General features: G+C 46.8%; 1 protein-coding gene across 5 annotated transcripts in view; it reads right to left on the bottom strand.

The window, feature by feature from the left end:
- Window positions 1–1,951: 1,951 nt before the first annotated feature.
- Window positions 1,952–21,541, bottom strand: part of n4bp3 (NEDD4 binding protein 3) — a 36,230-nt gene continuing 16,640 nt past the window's right edge. For 4 of the 5 annotated variants that reach the window (XM_061234935.1, XM_061234939.1, XM_061234937.1 and 1 more), the window contains 4 exons: window positions 9,377–9,835; window positions 6,920–7,507; window positions 5,563–5,805; window positions 1,952–4,984 (listed from right to left, as the gene is read on the bottom strand). In XM_061234935.1, the coding sequence (XP_061090919.1) occupies window positions 4,433–4,984; window positions 5,563–5,805; window positions 6,920–7,507; window positions 9,377–9,802 (1,809 nt within the window). In that variant the 5' untranslated portion in view covers window positions 9,803–9,835 and the 3' untranslated portion in view covers window positions 1,952–4,432. Of the gene's footprint in view, window positions 4,985–5,562; window positions 5,806–6,919; window positions 7,508–9,376; window positions 9,836–15,085; window positions 15,209–21,541 lie in introns of those variants that run through there. The other variant, XM_061234938.1, reaches the window with a different exon arrangement.

The following is a 21,541-nucleotide window of genomic DNA, read 5'->3' as shown; positions in this document are numbered from 1 at the left end:
GTTTAGTTATTTTATGTAGGCTTTCATACTGTATTTAAAGATCAGCTGAGTTTTGAGATGACCCAGCCAGACTGCCATTCCAGGTGGCCCGGGATGGAGCAGCGCACAGCTATCCATGACTCAACACTCCTCCATGGGTCTGTTTTATTAGATAGCTCTGTTAGGTAACTGTCCACTTGGCAGATTAATGCATTTGTTCACACAAACTGGGAAGGCGTTTGCCATGTCCTTATTTAGGGGGTAAGTATTAAAAAAGATAAAAGAATACTTAACCTCACGTCACTGCGTAATTGTGAGTTAAGCAGCTCTGGGATTGCCGTTTCTTCTGGAGCTAAGTGGGGGAGGGACGGAGGGAGGGGGGGGGGGCTCCCAGATTTAGACCCTCTGTAACTGCAGCACTGCAGGGCTAACCCCCCCCTCTCCCCCAAAACAAGGGAGGAGCGAGAAAAAGACCAGGTAGGAGTCTCGGTGCTGACAGTCCGAACACAGACACCGCAGTCCCCTAAGAAACTACTGCTGGCCGCTGCTCAGGGCACCGGCAGCTACAGCAGAACCCTGTTTGTCTGCATAAGGAGCTAGTTCCCCTCGCCCCTCTGCAGCACACAGACAAATGCATTACCCATGTCTCTGATCATCTTATCCTGGCCCAGTCTCTGCCTCATTCTGTCTGCTGTGCTAGAAAACTTTTATCAGTGCGTGTCAGACCTGGGTCACGTGCATTATTAATGCCTTCTTTTCAGATGCTGGCGGAATTCGTAAACACTGCTAATAGAGTCCTGAGAATTCTGAATAAAATATTTTACTAAGCGAAGACAAGAACTTGCATGAAAGCAGGTTCTTGGTCTGTACGTTGGTTAAAATAAGTTTTCCTTTATAATGTTTACTAATCTGCAGGAATCTTGGCAACTTCCTTCGAATACTGGGCTGGACACTCCCTGTGGGTCTACCTTTCCCAGTTTCCATGGAAACACCTGTTCCTTGAGCATATAAAGGCCCTCCTGTTTTCACAAAGGGATGACCTCTGACCCGCGGAGTCCAAACATAGAGGAGAGGTATGTAAGAAGGAGTGTGGGCGGAGCTTCCAACAAGCTCCCAGGAAGAGGAATGCCAGGTTCACAGGAGCCAACTTGTCATTTATAGAGAATCCACTCCTCTCTGTTACTCCCAATACACACTGTGCGTACTGGGCACTGATCTCAGATAAGGCCATTCAGTCATGTGGAGGATGAGGCATTGATTTCAGACAAGCTCATTGTACAGCTGCTTTTTCACCCTTTATGGAGAGTGCAGTCAACACACAGAGACCCTGTCCCTGACATAAAACTCACTGTGACTGTGAGGAACATCCTAGGTCACAATACATTTCATTGCTGGGTGATGAAAATGTATACCACACACATATTACTGTTGTTTTAGTAAAGTACAACACCTGTGGCTGCCCATCTACGTGTTTGTGAAACTGGTCCCTGGATGTCCCATGACCAGAATGACAGCAAGTAAAACAAAGATGTGGTCAGATTTGGAAACCGGCAAGACTGGATATCAATGACTCACTACTTCCATATGAGTGCACTGTGTCTATAGCGCAGACCACAAGGTTTACGGTTATCAACTCAGCAGTGGGGTTATGGTAGTTTATTGGCATTTCATTTTGTTTTTAGTGTTTGTTTTATCTCTTTTGTCAGCCTTCTCTGTGGCTTCATCTCTGCCAAACCAAAAGGAAATATTAAATCATCATGGACTGTTGGAGATAAATTAGTTACTGGATTGTACATGAGTCTCAAAGGTGGGTGGCACAGCAGTGATGTAAGCGCTTTGTTGATTCCAAAATAGGGGAATTCCAATAAAGGAGGGAAAATAGCTGAGCAGAGGAATTTAGGTGTGTAGACATTGCGTGCTCCACATATTAACTTAAAAAACAGCCCACACACAAAACACAGTGAAAATGATATAAACTCATTTTGTTGGTTAATTTATTTCTTTGTAGATTGTCACAACAGCACGGTTTCATATTCTTACATGCGACCAAAGAATGGAGTCCAGGTCCAGGATGAAGTGGTTTTAATTCAGTTTCAACTGCCTTGTGGAAGCCTGGCCATGCATTCATTTACTCACAAGTTCATTTTGTTCACTCGTTCACCGTACTGCTTCCACGAAGGGGAAAAACCCGCCCACTCCTGCCAGTCACCATACATGGTCGGGCCTCCCATGAGGTTGACAAAGCTTTTTGGTAAGTTGGAGATTCGGGTTCGAGTGTCTCCTGTGTTGTTCAGCTACTTCACAGTCCGTTGACAAATCAGCTCCTCCCCAGGAAAGTGGATCAGAGAAAAGGCTCCTTTATACAGATGCTAATGTGTATTTGTGTGCGTGTGAGTAAGAGTGTGTGCGAGCATGTGTGCTGATGGATGGAGATCCACAGAGCATATGCAGAGTGCATTCCACACCAAATGCCTTCAATTATTAGAGGGGCCATTTCACAACAGGAGCAACAGAAAGGAAAAACTGGCCGCTAAAGACACCGGACCCAACAGAAGAAAGACGACTCCTTTACCAATTCGGAAAACCTCCAGAAAATGTAACCCCAAAACACACATATAAAAACTTATAATATTCAAATAAAGGCAGAAACAGACCTGTTTCCTGTACTCAAAACATTTTGAATCAATGTATAAATACTTATCAATCAAAATATTGGATTAATCAACAAATGATACACTTGTAGGATTGTTTTCAGTAGTCACAGTATAATGAATCTATGGGCTGCAGAGTCAATCAGGACACTAAGCAGCCTGGGTCAATGACTGGAGCTATGCTTTCTACCCATGAGCCACTCCCTTTGCTCATGCTTTGTGTCCTCACTACGTTCTACCTGTGCCACCATCACCAGGCTCTACGCTTTTCCTGTGTCCCCTTCACTGTGCACCTACACCCTCCACCCTCCCTGTCTCACTTGCTATGGCCTACACCTTCCCTGTCTCACTCGCTACACCCTACACCCTCCCTACATCACCCTCACTACACCCTATACCCTGCCTGTCTCATTCGCTATGGCCTACACCAGGAGGCACCAACCCTGTTCCTGGAGATCTACTCTCCTGTTGGTTTTCACTCCAACCTCAGCAAAGCACACCTCATTCAACAGCCAAAGATCCTGTTGAGCTGCTAATTAGTAGAATCAGGTGAGCCAAATTTGGGTTGCGATGAAAACCTACAGAATGGTAGATCTCCAGGAACAGGGTTGGTGACCACTGCCCTACACCCTGCCTGTATCACCCTTACTACACCCTACACCCTCCCTGCATCAGACTCACTATGCCCTACACCCACTCCATGAGAGAATAAAGTATGAAAGGGTGTAGATATAAGAGGGTGGGGTATAAGTGGGTTAGGTATGAGGGTGAGGTATGACAGTGTGAGGTATGACTGGGTGCAGGTATAAGAGGGTGGGGTAATAGAGGGTGAGGTATGACTGGGTGCAGGTATAAGAGGGTGGGGTTATAGAGGGTGAGGTATGACTGGGTGCAGGTATAAGAGGGTGGGGTATAAGTGGGTTAGGTATGAGGGTGAGGTATGACAGTGTGAGGTATGACTGGGTGCAGGTATAAGAGGGTGGAGTAATAGAGGGTGAGGTATGACTGGGTGCAGGTATAAGAGGGTGGGGTAATAGAGGGTGAGGTATGACTGGGTGCAGGTATAGGAGGGTGGGGTATGGCAGGGTGCAGTTATGAGAGGGTGAGGTATGAGAGGGTGAGAGCAGAGGGCTTAGAGGGTGCACGTATGAGGCTCATATTGCAGATTTAAAGCTGAAATACACAGCAGATCGTTACAGGCCAGCAGTGGCATTATTGGAAGCCTGAGCCTACACTGGTACACTGGTGCACAACATGAAGAACATCCAGATACTATTTTATAAAGTAATAACGCTAAACACATTTCACTCGGATGTGTTAGGCTGAGGAAAATTCCAGTGAACACAAGCTTCAAAGGGTTCCACAGGAGAGTCTCAAAAGTGTGAATCACCGATCAAAATAACAAGAATATCATACAGCCCTTACTTATATAACAGAGGCTAGTTTAAAATTACATTTTCCTTGCTCATTTTTTTTTTTTAATCTTCAGAACATAAAATGAAAACAGTTGATTAATGCTGCATGGATACAGCAGCTCGTTAGAGAAATCATTGAAGATCCACTGGGGTAAGTCACTTGCTCAAATTCATCTTCATCCTCCACGCATCTCCTCCCGTTCACACCTGTGGATACCTGCTCACAAGTGTTCTGCACTATGAACATGCTACCAGGACAAACCTTCATGCACACAACCACACCAACAGTCTCCTGCAGACATCAGTGGCGGGTAGTCACTGTGCGTGAGGAATACAGTGGCCTTATGTCCTAAACGGCTGGCTCTGCTATGCCTTGCAAGGTCACAATCAAATTTCAGACGACTCGATCCTCTCGATCCAGGGCAGGCCCGGGGGCAGTCTGTCATCCGCCTCCACCTCCTCGTCCCTGGCTCTGGCTCCATCCCCGCCCTCAGCCCCACCCCGCAGCTCGGCCAGCTCTCTCTCCAGGGCCTGGTTCCTGTGGTACATGTCCAGGTAGCTGGTCTGCAGCTCCTTCTGGTAGCGGATCACCTTGTCCTTCTCCGCCTGCCAGGTGCGTCTCTCGGCCTCAAAGGCCGAGGCCTGTGCCTCGCTCTGCCGCCTCTCCAGAAGCAGCTCCGCCCTCAGGCGCTCCTCGGACCCGCCCCCCTGACCTGCCCCTGCCCCCTTGGCCTCGAGCGCGCCCCCCGGGGCCTCCCCCTCCCCCTGCAGGGCCAGCTGCAGCAGCTGGATCTGAGAGTCCTTGGCACGGCCTTCGCTCCGGGCCTCGCGGAGCTGGGTCTTCAGGTGGAAGAGCTCGCTCAGCTTCTGGGCCACCTCGGCCTGGGCATCCCGCACCTGCTGCTTCAGCAGAGAGATCTCACCCGACTTCTGGCACACCTGGAGAGGGCGGGGTTACAGCATTAGGGTGGACTTACAGCACTGACCCAACACAGGCTGAAAACCAAACTGTTCAAATGCATCTTAAGTCAAACTGACCAAAACTTCCAACTCTCAATTGACTGTGTTGAAAGCCTTGGATGGCATGAAACACTATTCACTCAAATCATAGTTTCCCCTGATAGGCGCAAAAAATAAATGTAAAATAAATTTACATTATATTTTATTACAACACCCAACCCCCCCATGGGCATCTTTACCCCCTGGGTATCTTTGAAGGTACTGCATGGGGTCCCTGACCAGACCTGATATGCAATGATTACATACAGATTTGGGAAAATATGTTTTAACTTTTTAACTTATGATGGGGGGTCTCCTGGATTCCTTTGAAGCAGGGGTCCCTGGTTCCCAGAAAACATTAAAAACCCGGTCATTCTCCACAGCCATTCTCTTAGGGTCCACAATTTAGTAAAACCCAGCAGACCCTATAGCGCTCCAGGACCCTGTCGTAGACTCTTGGCCTGATCATACACCACCCCACCACCCCACCCCACCTCCCCTTTTCTCCTCCTCCCCACCTCCCACTGTGTCTCCTCCAGTTCGGGGTGAGGCTCCTGTGTGTGGCCTCCCAGGCTGCTGCCCTGCAGGGCTTCCAGGTCGTCCTGGAGACGGCGGCGCTCCTGTTGCACCTTGAAGAGCTGCAACTGCAGGGAGCGGGTCGACCGCTGAGCATGCTGGGATACCTGGCGTAACTTGATCGCATACAACCTCCTGAGCTCCTCCACCTCCTTCTCCCACAACCTCTGCTTCCCCTCAAACACCTAAAGAAAAAGGGAGCAGGAAAGGAGAGAGAATGGGTGAGTTGGAGCAGGGTGAGACCTGGGTAAACTTTCAGCTCACCGTTCATAAAGAACTCCAAACACTCCACCCAAAGAGGAAACAGAGAATTAAGCACACGCTTTGTGCTCCCCTGAACACCTGGTCCAACCTGTCTGGCCGTAAACAAGTGCCAGTCACTCAGCACTGTTCAATCTCCTCTGCTCATTGTCCTGACCAATATTGAGGAAATCCCAGCACACAATAACACAATAACTGCTCAGTCAGTCACTCTGCTTGGTCTCCTTGGCTAACCCAAGCAATATCTCTGTGTGATAGCTCACTTGTGCTCTATGTTATGACTCGGTCCATGTAATACTGTAACAAGAAAAGGATATTGATTGGGAAATGAGTGGGGAATGGGAAATGGAAATAGTACTGTACAACGACTATCTGCCCCTATCTGCCTATCTAATGCAAACTAAAGCCTGACTCTACTTTGAAGGTTTACTGGGTACCGAGCTTTGGAGGACTAAATCACCGTCAGATATTTCCACCCATCATCACCTTCAAAAATAAGAAAGATAAAATAAGAAAGCAAAATAACAAAATAGTCCCTATGAAAGGAAAGCTGGAACACTGTAACTGGACTAAGCAGAGGGGCAAAACAAGGTTGAGTCGAGGTAGATGTGAACAAATCAGGGACAAACACACAAAATTCACTGGGCAAACAGACTCAAAATCCAATCAACAAACCAGAAGAGCAAGACGAGAATCGAAAGTCAAACAAAATAAGGTTAAACACGCAAAGCCAGTGAGGTAACCACAATCCACAAATCAACAATCCACAAGCAAATTCAAAGAGCTAATGTCCACTGATAATTTGGCTCAGTGGTAGCTCACCTGTGTAACAACCAGAGGTGTAAAATCCAGGTTTCAAAATTCTTTGTCTTTTGTTCCAATTGCCTGGATTTGCTAGTTAGCACAATTCTTCATCCAGGAGGTAGAAGTAATTAGTGAAATCGGCTGGATGAGAATATAGGTGGAGGAAACACATGGCAGGACTTCTACTTTCTGAGCCTGGACCATCCACCTCTGGTGCTCTGTGTGAAAGCTCACCTGTGCAACGGCTCCCTCACTCTCGTCCAGGTTCCTCCTCATCTGCTTCAGCTCGTGCTCCTTCTCCAGCAGCCGGTCCTCCAGGTCCCTCACCACATCCTCCAGGGACTGTGACAGCTCATAGGGCGGCGGGGCCTCGCTGCCGTACACCCGCAGGCGGCCCAGTGTCGGCACGCCGCCGGGACAGGAGGCCTCGGTGACGGTGGACGAGGAGGCGCGGTCCAGGGAGCCGATGTGGTCGATGTGGCCCATGGAGGCGCTGATCTGGCCCAGGTGCGGCCGGAACGGGGGCCGGTAGGGCGGCAGGCTGTTCATGGAGTTGTGCCCCGAGTCGGACATGCTCTCGTCCTCCTGGCTCAGGCCCCTGGCGGCCAACGGGGCTTTGGCCATGCCCCTGGCGGTGTGGCGGGATGGCGAGGAGGAGGACGAGGAGGTGGAGACCCCAGTGGAGGTGACCTTGGCGAAAGACACCTGCAGCCCGTTGGACAGACCCGAGTCCAGATCCTCAGTTTTAGAGGGATAGAGGTTCTGCACAGAGCTGAAACCCTTGGGGGTGACAGGCTTGAAGGCGGAGGGCCTGAAGCGAGACTTTGGATATGAAGGAGAAAAAAATACACAAATTAGTCCATCAAGAAATGGCAGAGAAGGAAAATATCTAAAAACTGCTTTTATTAACAGTGTAACATCTGACTGTGTGTGGGTTTTTTCACCCCAAGTTAACCCACCAGCTGATATAGCACTAGAAGCTTGTACGTTTGCCAGTCTTTGGACACTCCACGAACATGAGTTATGATCAGTGTGTTTTTCCAAAGATATTTCATACTTTACTATGCTCATTAGTAAAGATGACTGTTTGCCGCAGGGTATATTGCTTTTGCTCATTTGCCATCTGTGTTCTGTCCTGTCATTTATAAAGCTGTAAGTATGGGGATCTGCAAAATACAGATATAAATAAACCATAGCATAATGCGGTCAACACTAACAACCGTTCCAGGCCAAATGGTGAAAAAATAAATAACTTTTTACGGACAGTACATCCATTTGTTATTTCAGCAGATTATTAAAATGCTGTACTGTTCTTGGTGTGCTGAGGATCGATGATGGTTACTGCATCCCAAACCAATGCTTATGATTATGTCTCCCCCAATCTATCCTGCCCTTGGCCTTGCCTCTATGTTTCACTGCACTTCATCTGCAGGCTGTGACCAAGAGTCTGAATAGCATACTCCCATTGGAGATTTAAATTTCCACCCAGAGTCACCCTCAAAAATAATAAAGGAAAAATAACAAATCAAAATAACAAAATAGTGGCCCAATGGAAGGATTTGTAATCCAGCTGGGATAGCTACCTTGGGTCACTACACGGTGAGCAGAGGGGCAAAACAGGTGGAGGTGGAGTTGAGGTGGAAGTTAACTAATCTGGGTCAAACACACAAAACTCACTGGGCAAACGGTCCAATCAGCAAACAAACCAGAAGGGCAAGACGAGAATCGACTGAGGATCTATGATGGTAGCTGCATCCCAAACCCATGGTGATTCTGTCTACCCCAATCTGTCCTGCCCTCAGCCTTGTCTGTATGTTTCACACTTACAGCAGGGGGAGAAGACTACACTACACCCCTCCCATGGATGCCTGACTTATGGACACCTGTGTTATGACTAATGGGGGAGTCATTAAAGTGCAATCACACAAGCACAATTAATAATCACACCCCTGCATATTTAAATAAAAATATACCTGTACCTGCATCTAAAGAGTTAAAGCATTTTGAATGTGTATCTACAGTCCATATGATAGTTTATTGCATCAATTTTCATTGTCTATTTTAAGGGAAATTAAAGACAAAATTAGCCCAAAGATCCTACAGTGGGGGGGCTGCACTCCTCCGGCTGAGACTGCCGTGCATATTTTCGTCGAGAGGAACATGAGGAGTATTCATTTTTTCTGAATATTAAATCACAGGCCCTCGTGAGAAATCGTGCACTGCTCCATTGAGACCAATGCCCTCTTCTTCCCAGTTAATATGATGCATCTGTGCATTAAGCCTTTCCGAATATGAGAAATAATTATGTTGCAGCCATAAATCAGGGATGCAAATAATTTCCGCATTTCCATACAACTGCAGAGGAAGCTGCGGAAGCATCACTTTTATAGATCCTGTTGTTTACCTTATTTCAGGAAAAATAAGGCTACAGTTCTGTGGACAGTGTTTCTCCATATCATTTCATATCACAGGGGTTATGCGTTTACTATTTTGTGATTAGAAGCATCATACATGAAAGTATTTTGTGTTTTTTTTAATCTCTTTGTCTTTTTGAGGGCAGCAGCTAATATATTCTTTGCCTCTGAAGGCAAAAACAGCTGAGAACTGTTCTCACCCTGCAGGCTACAATCTTACATGGAGATAATCCTAAAACGAGAAGAGGGTAACTGGCGATGCTGTGTTGCTCTGTACCTTCTCGTACTTGCCCCCCATGGGCAGGGAGTTCTTGCCCAGGTCCAGGTCGCGGCCGTCCTTGTGGTAGACCTTGCTGTAGACGTTCTCCTCCTCGCGGCCGTGCCCTCGCTTGATGGAGGAGATGGAGGAGATGATGTGTTTGCCGCCCGCCTTGGGCTCCTTCTTGGCGATGTTCAGGTAGTTGAGGAGCTCGCGCTGGGTGAAGCCCTTCCTCAGCAGGCCGTCCTGCTGCCGCACGCCCCCCTGCGGCCCCGTCCGCCCGCTCTTCAGCCGATCCGAGCTCACCTCGGGCCTCTCCACCAGACTGCCTACACTTCCCATGGTGCAGCGGGACAGGAGCGGTGGGGGCAGGGCAGGGTAGGGGTCTCCGAAACGCCGGCTGGGAGTGCAGGTCACAGGCAGATTCTGGGTGACTGTGGCCATGAGTCACACACACCAGTGGGTCCACAGGGAATTCTGGGAAGGAAAGGGCATTACATCATCATGCCATCTGTAATATCTCAGGGCCAGTGTGTATGCCAGCTGACTATCTCATGAATTGTTTCTGTTTTTGCAGAAAAAAGGGCAATTACCCAAATACATTTCACACGCATTGGCAGAAAAATGTTACGGATGTAAATATCAAATGTCAGTGCTCAAGGCGGTAACAATCTGTAGGTCAGCATTCAGGGCAGTAATGGGCTGATGGTCAGCAATCGGTTTGGCAAAGGTCAGAATTCAGGGCAGTGATGGTTTCTTCGCCTGCCTTCAGGGTAGGTCATTGGTCAGGCTAGTAAAGGTCAGAGTTCAGGCCAGTAAGAGTCTCCTATGTCAGTGTTCAGCTCAACGGCTAGTTTGTACTGCTATACTGGTCCCTTCGTCTGCCCATCTGTCTTTTTTCAGCTTCATCATCCAAGCTGACGGTTTATCCTCTAATTCCTCCGTTCTATTTTTACTTTTATTTTCCACACTGATGACCTGATTAACAGCCGGTCAGAAGCCCTTCATTTTCACACTGCGACAAAGCTTTCCCTGCAATGATCAGCATTGCCCTAAAAACAGCGTGTTGGTGAAGATGAACCTGGTATGACAGCTTTCTGCCTGTGCTGACCGAACAATAATGACTCTGACACCAGTATAAATGCAACTCCAAATTCTCTGTAAGCTAAGGGATTAGTGCAAAGGCACGTACTGTATATAATTGTTCTAACAAAGTTCCAAAAGAAAACACACAGAAATTAAAAGTGTTCCAAAGTAACTGCATCGATTTCTCTATCTCTCTCACACACACACACACACACACAGACGCACACACACACATACACACACACACACACACACATACACCAGTAATACACAGCTCTGTAAAGATGTGCAGTAGAGCCAGTGAAGGCACTTACTGCAAACAATGAATCATTATTTTAATGTATTTCCAAACCCATACGGTTGCCTCCCTGCTTCCTCCGTTGCCTAACCTTCCTGTGACCTTTCTAAGTGCTCTGGGACGGAGAGCCTGCTAAATGTAAATGAGAGGCTGAGGAGGAAGGCGAGATTTCCAGGATGTGGCCAGGCCCCCTACAGCGAGGGCCAGGGGGGAGATGAGGTGGTTGGCCATTTGTAAGCGCTTTATGTAACCAGCACTATGGCGTTCCCGCGTTAAATCCCACGTCTCTGGAGAGGACCGCAGGGAGGCACGGCACTGGACCGGTGACCTGCCGGGGGATTATGGGGGAGTGAAGAGAACTGGCCCACGCTGAAAGCTAACTGGGACACTTTTACTTGATTTAGACTGGGAGGGCGGGGAGGGGCAGGGTCAGCCATCAGTGCAGGCACTGTTCCTATTCTGGCAGGACCACAGGGACACTGATATCAGAAAGCTGTGGGGGTGGGGGGTAAGGGTGCAAGGGCATATGCGGTGGGTGTTGGGATTGATGAGTATGGTGGTAGTGGCCAATAATAACTCCCCCCCCATACACACACTTTTTACTTTAGGTGTTACTTGCGTCCTTTCTGTCTGTTCCCTTCACACACACCCACACACATAAATTTAAGTCCAGATAAAATACCAATCTCTCCCCCTCTCGCTCTCCCTTTCTGCCCCTCTCTCTATCTCAGCTGTCTGCCAGGCTGGTGTGTTAATCCTACTCACAATCACACTGAGCCCCAGCCATTCATTTCAATTTCCTCTACCCTCTCTGTGTCTCTCTCTACCTCCCTCATGCTCACTCTTTCCTCTCTCCCTCCCTCACTGTATCTTTACCAATACCACCTTTCTCAAATTAATACATCTCTCTCACTTACTCTCTCTCTTCCCCCTTTCTCCTTCTAAAACTCTGTTCTCTATATTCCCCTCTCCCTACCTCCCTCTAACTCAGTTTCTCTCATCCTCTCTGACTCGGCCCACACTCTGCAACTGACACCTCTAAGGAGGTCCATCATTTTACCACACAGCTTCTGAGGATAGCAGCTACTCATGTTAATCTAGTTCAGACCTCCCACTGAGCAGATCGAAATTTGAAACCACATCTAGTCAGCATCAGACATTTTCAAAGGAAAACCTTTCACTCAACTCCACTGTCAATAGGTCAGAGATTTTATCAAGGTTCAACTTGGGAGAAAACATTCTCTCTGCTACATGGGTCTGTCCAGATCACTGCACCCAGGGTCATTTTGTTTTTGGGAAATATGATTCTTACTTGACAACAAGGAAGACTATGGGAACGTGTGAGATGAACACACACTCCGAATAATACACTCGTCCATGCTTTATGGGAACCAGGATGAGATCACAAGCATTAAAATGTAATCATCTGGCATGCAAGGTGAGGTGAAGCAGTTATCTAGTCAACTGGGTTCTGACTGTTCGTACCCAAAAGATGCAGTCTGGCTTTGCTCCACTATGAAAAGCCCCTTTCCAACTGTAGAGCTAGAACCAGGTTTGCTCATTAAACAACTTTCCCAATGTAGAGCTGGAACCAGACTGGCTCATTAGGCCCCTTTCTAACTGTAGAGCTGTAACCAGACAGAATCATTTTTCGCTGTAAAACTGGTAGCAGACAGCTTACCACCATTTTCATTAAAAATCTCAACACGGGCACATGCCAAAATGAATTATGACATACAGTATATAACACACACAATGGCATCATGCCCTGCAGGTCTAGCTGCAGGTAAAGTAGCTAACTGCCAGCTTTGTCTCCACCCTGCGCTAGCCCAGCTCCAAAAGGGCATGAGACTTAACGCACCTCTTGTTTCCATGGGAAAGCTGTTGTTTCCACGGGAAAAACAACACGCAGGCAAGCAAGTGAGTAGACAAAAGCTACTTTGTTTAATATGAGGCTCTTCTGGCTGACCGTTGAAAGCTAAACCCTTAAACTCTGGGAAAGCAGGTTTGTTGACACTTGCTTTGAAGCAATGAATAGCACGGGGGAATAAACACTAACTATCAAGGGTTAAACCCACTCCCAGGCATCCAGTCATTCTGGACTGACCCAGACTGGAGTGAGTTGCTCCCTGTTGTGAGCCGTTTTTGGGGAGTCCAAAGTCAGGCAAACCAGCAGGCTGTTGTGGAGTGGTTCTGAACAAGTCCAAACCTAGAGACTCAGACAGGCCAGGTCATGTTTTTAAATTAAGGCTGTGACCTCTCTGCCAAGACACAACAGGAAACATCCCTGCCCACATTAAAACTGGGGACTGGCACACAACCACATTGAGCCACAACATAACAAAACCTTACAAACCATTTACGCAGCTAAATAAGCCTAACATAAGCTTTAGTTTGATGTTCAACCTGACGTCCAGTGAAAGGCCAGTCACTTGACTTTATAAACACTGGCATTTATGTTTATATAGGGAGACGGATATATACAGTTTATCGTTCATGCCAGAATTGACTTTGCTGTCAATTGCTCTTTCGCAGAATGTAAAAAATTAACACATGCATACAGTCACAATGGGCTTCAATACCTTAAAATGGCCGTATTAAACTATACCCTGACCTTGGTTTCAAGGTTTTTTAAAAGCCTTATTTACTCTCACTTGGCACCGTGTGCTGAATGCAGTCGCATTCTTTCCAGGACATTAGTTAGAAACTCCAGTCTTGACAAAATGCAGAGGCCATTTTCCTTCTAACCATACCATTAATCTCCTAAAAACCGATTCTTCGCAAAACATTATATCCTGTTTGAAGGGCCGGCAGGAGAGACGCAATCGATTGTGTTTCCTCTGAATTACACCACGTCAGGCTGGGGGGTAAAAAGATAAATCAGTGACTGAAGCAAACTTGGGTCAAACAGTTATGTGAAATGCTCTTAGACACAAGTAAAATCCCTGCAGTTTCCTTAAAACTGCACACGCACAATAATATAGAGGCCTTATCGGGATAGGCTAAAAATAGCTTAAAACAAAAAAATTGATATCTGCCCGATACGGAAATGGCCGATGTTATGATACCACATACGCGTCAGAGAGGCAATGCATTTGATGAGCCACTGATGCCATGAATGAAACATTGTCATGTGCAAGTAACCAAATCATTGCCATCTGAACCTTTCCTTTATTTACTACTTATTTATTTGTTCACAAGCAAAGCTATATGGTCTCATTAGCTCTTTAAACTCACTGCTTGACAAAAAAGCTAATTGAAATATATATTTTTAAAACAAATAAAATTAGCTCATTTTTTCCGCTGCGTTGCTTTATTAGTTTACTTTATACATTACTGATTCCAAGAATGTGGAAGCTTGGTTGCCGTTTGCATTTGTGCAAGTAAAACAGGAAGCCATCAGCATCAACCAATATGTCCAGACAAATATTTATTAATTCATAAGACTGCCGTGCTGAAAAAAACAGCTCAAGTGAGGTTTTGAAACTGCTGGTAGCTGGTTGACCAGTGAGACCAGCTCCATACTCAACATGGTTTGACCAGCGCAAGCTATGTTTTGAAACAACTAGTAGCTGGTATTTCAAGCTGATCATAGCTGGACTGTACACCAGGGTGTGCTTTTTTGTAGGCAATGAAATATATTCCTCAGGGATCAGCAAGTTTTCTCTAAATTTACTGGGCTATCAAATACATATTTTCCCTTGGCCTGGCAGAGTTATGTTCAGCTCCAGAATTGCATCTTTCAGAGCGCGCAGACAACATTCACCTGCCTGTCCTTCCCCCTGTCCGCTGCTGCTGTGGGATTTAAGGAGCGACTGTGCCCCAACCAATCAGCTGACTTCAGTGTTTGAGGTCATTAACAACAGTGGGGGGTTCTGGGTAAACACCGCTGGGTGTATTCAGCCCTCTCGAATGCTGACTCAGCCTCTCCAGCTCCTCCATCTCAGCATTCGAGCTGATGACTCCTCCATCTTTCCCAAGTACAGCCAGAATTCAATGTTCCCACAATGCAGCTGACCCATAGCCACAACACTCCCTCTAAACGTTGTTGACCACAAAGGCCATCTTTTCACAGCGCAGCTTGACCGCAGCCATAATGTTCTCGCACTGCTGCTCGACCGCAACGCTTTCTATCAAACTGACAGGCCGACTCGTTCTAGCGTGACATTAAAGACAAAGATTTTTGCAGCTGCGAGCAAGGGTCAGAGGTCAGAGTTTGGAGGTCACAGACACCCATCTCAGGCTGTGTCCAAACACTGAAGTTATATCCTTCCTTAGCAGAAACCTCCGAGTCAATCAGCAGTTATTTCCGATCAGGGAAGGAAGGAAGGGGAAAACATTACCTGAGAGTATTTTGACAGGACCTCGGACTCCCAGTGGAGCTGTCTTCTCCAATACTAAAACAGCACTTCCTCTCTCCATGATTTTACACACTCGACCGCCCACAACAGGTCCCTCTTCAGCCCCTACCAGCCACTTTCAACTCCCACAATGCAACACTCCGGGAGATGAGGTTACCACTGCACTCGCCTTACCAGCACGTGTGGTGTAGAGGAGCGGGAGAGAAAAAACAGGGACGAGGAAAGATAAAAAGGGAGAGAAAATGGATGGTCGAGGGGGAGTAAAGAAGAAAGAAAGGGAGTGGGCAGAAAGAGGGAGAGATGAAGAGAGAGAGATCCTCTGCATTCCAGCAATGCTTTCATAAATGAGTTCTGACTCGTCTTCATGACAATAAAATTACAGCTCTGGAGGAGCCCCTGAACGCTTTCTGAAAAGAGCACATTCGCCCTGTGATGAGGTAACTGGGCACCTGAGTATAAACTCCCAACAACCACATTCTCCCCCCTCACTCAACACACTATACCCACCCCCACCCCGCTTTCATAACGCCACCCTGAACCCAGCCCACGCTGCTCTGAAGGCTTCAAGAGAAGTCATGCCAACAAATGTTAGGAGGATTTAGTCACACACATGCACCCACTTCTGGAACTATGCAGGGGATATATCTGCTCTGGGGGTTGACCTGTGATTTAAACTCTGTGTCCCTGGCCTGTTGCCCAAGTCAGGAAACAGCAGGAAGAGCGGAGCAGCAATGGGCTTTCAGTTCTGCAGGTGCAGCTTTGTTGCTTTAGTAAATATCCAGTGGTATGAGTGTGTAAATGACGCATCACATTTCACATGTGGAAAGCAGGATAAAGAGTCAGCACCGGTTCCAGCTCTACAGTGGGAAATGGGTGTAATGAACCGGCCCTGTCCCAGTTGTACAGTGGGAAGGGGGTATAATGAGCCAGCCTGCTTCCAGCTCTACAGTGGGAAAGGGGTATAATGAGTCAGACTGGTAATCCAGCTCTCCAGAGGGAAAGGGGTATAATGAACCAACCTGGTCCCAGTTGTACAGAGGAAAAAGGATATAATGAGCCAGCCTGGTTCCAGCTCTACAGTGGGAAAGGGGCATTATTAGGCAGCTTGGTTACAGCTCTACACTTTAGTAGTAGCAGCAGTAGTGAAGCGCTTCCCCTGCACTGAATGAGTTTAAGGAATAAAAACAGATTAAAAAACAGGAGAGAGCAAAGGTTTCATGCAGAAATAAGAGCTGATACCACACACCGATCCACTCGACGTGATAGCTACGATGTCGCATGATTCACAGCTGCTGTGAAATCACACCCTGAGCAGAAGCACAGCCAGCAGGTCCTATAAACCCTTCCAGAGACGCTTCTGAAAAGCAAAGTCAGTCTGACTGAAAGTCAAGTCAGGTCTCTGGCTGCGAGTCTGGCAGTAACTTCGCACGGTGGACGATCCCAGGCGGGAAGCCTGGCAGAGGGAAAGGAGGGTCTATAAAAGCCTTACTCCCCGCTCTGCGAGCCGTTTGCACAAAACTGCAGCGTACAGAAAACAGTCGATGTGTTCACTGCCTGCTTACATTACAGCATCTAATTACTGCACATTTTCTCAGCGTGATCTACGCCACATTCACAGCATGTTTGCTCTTCATTTACAGTGCATTAAGAATTACATTTCATTTACAGAACGTTTACAGCACATTTAGAAAGCATACAGCGTACCCACTGCTCATTTGCAGTGCATTTCAAGCGCATTGATTTACAGCACTTATTCCTCATTTAAATTGCATTAACTGCACATATGCAGCATATTTAACTTTAATGAGCCTTCCCTATGCATTTTCTCCTTGTGTGCAGCATAATTACGGCATATCTACAGCATATGTTGGCTCTAAATCACAAGCAGGTGAATAGTCCCAAAGTGATCCAAGCACCAATCCATATGTCACCCCAGGCCACAGTACACCAAATCCCACCACACCCACCACACCCACCTGCACCAAACCCCACCACACCCTCCTGCACCAAGCTCCAGCACATCCTGCTAAACCGAACCCCACTACGGATGTAAGTGTATGAGATTTTGACAGTTGGTTTATTGTTCGGAGGAAATATCAAGGTTTCATGGTTTTATGATTGTCACATGGGGAATTTATTTTATTATGCGACAGTGGAGGGAAAATATGCTGTACTTCAACATTTTATTGCATTTTTCACACCATTCTCTTGGTCTGGTAAATAAAACGAGAAGCCTTGAAAAAGGTGGGGAAAAGTAAGCCAGCCCTAAACTTATCTAACATGGGCTAGTTAAATTGTTTGGCTTTGCTTGGGGATGCAGCAATGGAGGGTGATCTCTATGATGCTGAAACATATTAGATGTGTTGGATGCTATGGTCGCCACTTTTTGTTGCCACTTTTTCAAATTGACTATCAGTCATTGAACACGTATCCAGCCAATCTCACAGTATCCTCACTGTACACTAACATTCACCACAGCCAAGCTCTCCGCACACACAAACCGCATGACTCACTGGCAAGTCGCAAGAAGAGTTTTGACAGGGTAATGTCAAACGCATTTGCTGAATAGGCTACTGTCACTACATACTGTAGCTTCTACAATTCTTACTGTTGCTGGGTACGGTAGCTTTCTTACGGTTTGGAAAAAGTGCAGTTAATAGATAAACACCACATCCTGATATAACAATCCCCACCACAGTCTGCCACACAATCTCCCTGCCCTGCTATACCAAATATCAGCACATCCTTCTGCTACACCAAACAGCACCATGCCCACTTTGCAGAGAACAATGCCACAGATAAACATACTATTCTGCCATGCAATATAATGCTTGCCAAATGCCACGCATGTCATGTCAGTTCCTGAGACGTACCATCTTCACTCCAACCCTATCACAGCACACCTCATTCAACAACTAGAGATCTTGTCAAGCTGCTGAATCAGGTGTGCCAAATTAGGGTTGAAATGAAAACCTACAGGATGGTAGGTCTCCGGAAACAGGGAACCACAGATTTAGAACATGGTAGAACATTCCACGAATAAGACTAGGCCTACTTCCCATACAGCTGAGCGGTTTAATTCCATATTAATTACAGTGTCTGTCTCTGTAGATGAAAAAGGCAATAGATTCATCCTACTTAAATATATTCTAATGTTAGTTGAGTGGGGAAAGCAGGTAAAATTAAGATTGGAGAAAGGCTTTATTACATTAATTCTTTGCTAAGCAGCCGCTGTGATTTAGAGCGGCCTGAATTCCAGGGCAGACATTTTAAAAATATATCACCCAATACAGCCATATGTTAGCTAAAGCAATTCAGGGTAAGTGCCTTTGCTAATACAAACTAAAGTACCCCACCTGGGATCTGAACCTGCAATCTGGGAACAAGCCCAGCCAAAGTGGAAAGAAGTAGGACTGGGAGGTGGAGTGGGGGGGGAGGGGGGGGGGTTGTCCTTTTATAAATCAGAAAGGCAGTGATCCCTCCAAAACCAGGCCACAGGACAAGAAGAACAGCCAACAGGAGACACCGACTGATAACTAGGCAGCAGGGCGTAATGGATGTACCCCGCTCTGCCCCGGGGCACTGGAGCGGAACGCATGGTTTTCGCTAAAGAGACGTTCATTACAGACACAGGGCCTGCTCTTTTCCCTGCCATAAACCCCAGGAGTCCGAACAACTCCGCCTTGGTCTAACAGGCCCGCTGATGAAGCTCTAATTGATTTATAGGGGAGCAAAAAGGCTTCTACAGCCCCACACAGCTGAGTAATTCTACCGCATGTCTGCCTGTCTGTAAATAAGCCTGAAGCAGGGAGGAGAACGGAGCAGCACAGAGATAAGCTCTGAACACACACACATGCACACGCGCACACACACACACACACACACGCACACGCATATACACACTTCCACTGGCACCACAAGTGAGCCTCAGTCTTTCTAAATGTCAACATGTTATTCTGATCCCCACAAAAACAGTGTACCTTTGCAGCCGATGCTGGTATGCTGAGTAGCAATTTCTGTGTTACAGATAGCGGTCTAAGGGCTGGAGATTTATGAGTCATCCAGATGGTGCATACCTGTGCTGATGAAGGGTCTATGACATAATTAAAGGGTCCCTTTTTCCCTTTTTAACTTTCTGCTCCAAAGGGCCAATTACTGAGAACCTGAGCTTTTAATCTCAGAAATATTACAGACCCCTTGTTTTGACTCCTCTGAAGGGGGAAGAGCAGTGTCACACCTGCAGGCTTACCTGAGAATAGCAGCAGCAGACACACCTGAAACAGCCCAACAATGAGACTGTGTGTGCATGCGCATGTTTTTGTGTTATTGCGTGTTTGTGTTAGTGTGAGTGCATTGGCATATACCTGAGCAATGAGCAGACTGGTTGAGCCATTTATGAATTCCTGTGGAGTATGGGGGTTATCCTACAAGACAATCCAATTCCACTGCGACTACCCACCGACAAAAATCAAGCAGACTGCCCCCCAGGTCTACCCCCTGCCCACACCAGACAGACTACCCCCCAGGGCTCCCCCCCATACCGTCAGACTGCTCACACACCCCCACACAACAGGCGGACTACCCCCCCAGGCACCAGCTGCAGTAGTGACGTCTTGAAAGGGGACGGGGGAGATACAGGAGACTGCAGACAGGAAAGCATTCTTTAACCCAAGCCTAACATCCAAACTCATTTAAAGAGCACAGACATGCCGCCAAACAAGCACAACAGCTCTCCAGTACAGCTACGGCCTTTACCTGCACACACACATACACACACACACACACATACATACATACATACACATATACACACACATACACACACACACACATGCACACACACTCCATAGTGTGAGTTTTTCCGTTTCTGGACCTGTGAAATTTCACAACCTCAACCCACTTTCACGGCAGCAGCATCCAAGCATCTGCTGTGAACAGCCCTCTTCTGTAGCATGTTTATATTTAAAGGCTTCCCACCCTTTTCAACACATTCTTTTCCAAGACATTTCCAGGGCATTTTATGTGGCCAACACCTGTAATATAGACTGTGGATGGAGAGATTGCTATTGCGTAATGGGGGGTGGGTGGCTTGTGATGGAGTGATTGGGGTTGCAGACTTTTAAAGTTGTTAGCGGTTAACATAGCACTAAAATATTTACCAGGACAACAACTTTTTTACAGGACATTTTGCTAATGTTGTCCTTCTCCATGTCTCTTTCCTGTCTGTAAAACTGAATCCCAGGATTGTTCCCTGTAAATATAAAAGCTTTGAAACTCTTCAGAAGATATTTTAAGGAAAAGTTGCGCAGCAACAAACTTTTCTGCGCAGCAACAAACTAAGGCTGAGGGAGAAACAGTGTTTGTCTTTGAACACGCCTTAGAAGGACGAACAGCCCAAGAACACGCTAGCTGGAGAGCACACTGGCCTTACCTGCTTTTACCATAAGCACATCGCAGACCCTACTTATCAAGGAGAAATATTTAAGGCAAAACATAGGCTACACAAGATCACCAAGCAGATTATGTTCATTTGAATACATTTTTGGTCCTGGCGGTTCACAGGGTTTGCTGGTTTAGTTCTTACTCATCATTAGACCTTTTAGTCTCGGGTCATATTTGTGGTCCGTGGTGAGATAGCTTACACCAGTTTTATGACACCAGTTACTTAAAGATTGTAAAATGTGGCAGAATGTGCTAGATGAGCTGATCGGTCTGCTTTCATCATCAGATATTCTGATTTCATACTCCTGCCGCACATTACTCTAAAGCAGTTTTCTCAAACTCCAGTCCTGGAGGACCGCAGCGCCTGCAGGTTTCTCTGGTTTGTGGCCAGCAGCCTATTTACTCCTTGGATACGAGACAAGTGGACTCTGGTCCAATCAATGACTTAAATTATGCACAGAAGTGCTGAAACACATTGAAAACCAGCAGATACCGTGGCTCATCAAGACCTAAATCATGCTATGAGTATGAGGCTTCATTAACCCTAAAATTGGTGGAGCTACTGCATTTTCACTGGCTCACAGACCTGAACACACTAACATTTTTTCCAACGAGCACATGCATGCTGTAAATTTAATTAGTTGACATTTAGTTGACATTTCTACATTGTTTTCCTGGTAAGACACATACATTTTCAGAAGCAAATGCTCCAAAAATGGGTAAAACTGTACAGACCTGAATTGTAGAGCTGTCTTAAGGAGAAATAAAAGTATTTTTATCTGTTCATATGCATCACCGCCCACTCCTTTTCTTCAGAAAACCAGGTCCTGACATACAGCATGGGACAAGACAGTATTTGGACTCAACCCCCGAACCCACCAGTGGCCTCTCTCTCCGCACCCCTACTGGGACCAGAGGGCTGTGGGAACCGCCACTCACACCTGTATCCATGGCAATGCGGGAGCAATCAAGCATGTCTACTGATACAGAGCCAAG

The sequence above is a fragment of the Conger conger genome, chromosome 3 (genome assembly GCF_963514075.1).
Source record: "Conger conger chromosome 3, fConCon1.1, whole genome shotgun sequence".
NCBI lineage: Eukaryota > Metazoa > Chordata > Actinopteri > Anguilliformes > Congridae > Conger > Conger conger.
Note: the sequence above shows the minus strand (reverse complement) of the source record. Positions and strands in the feature narration are given on the sequence as shown.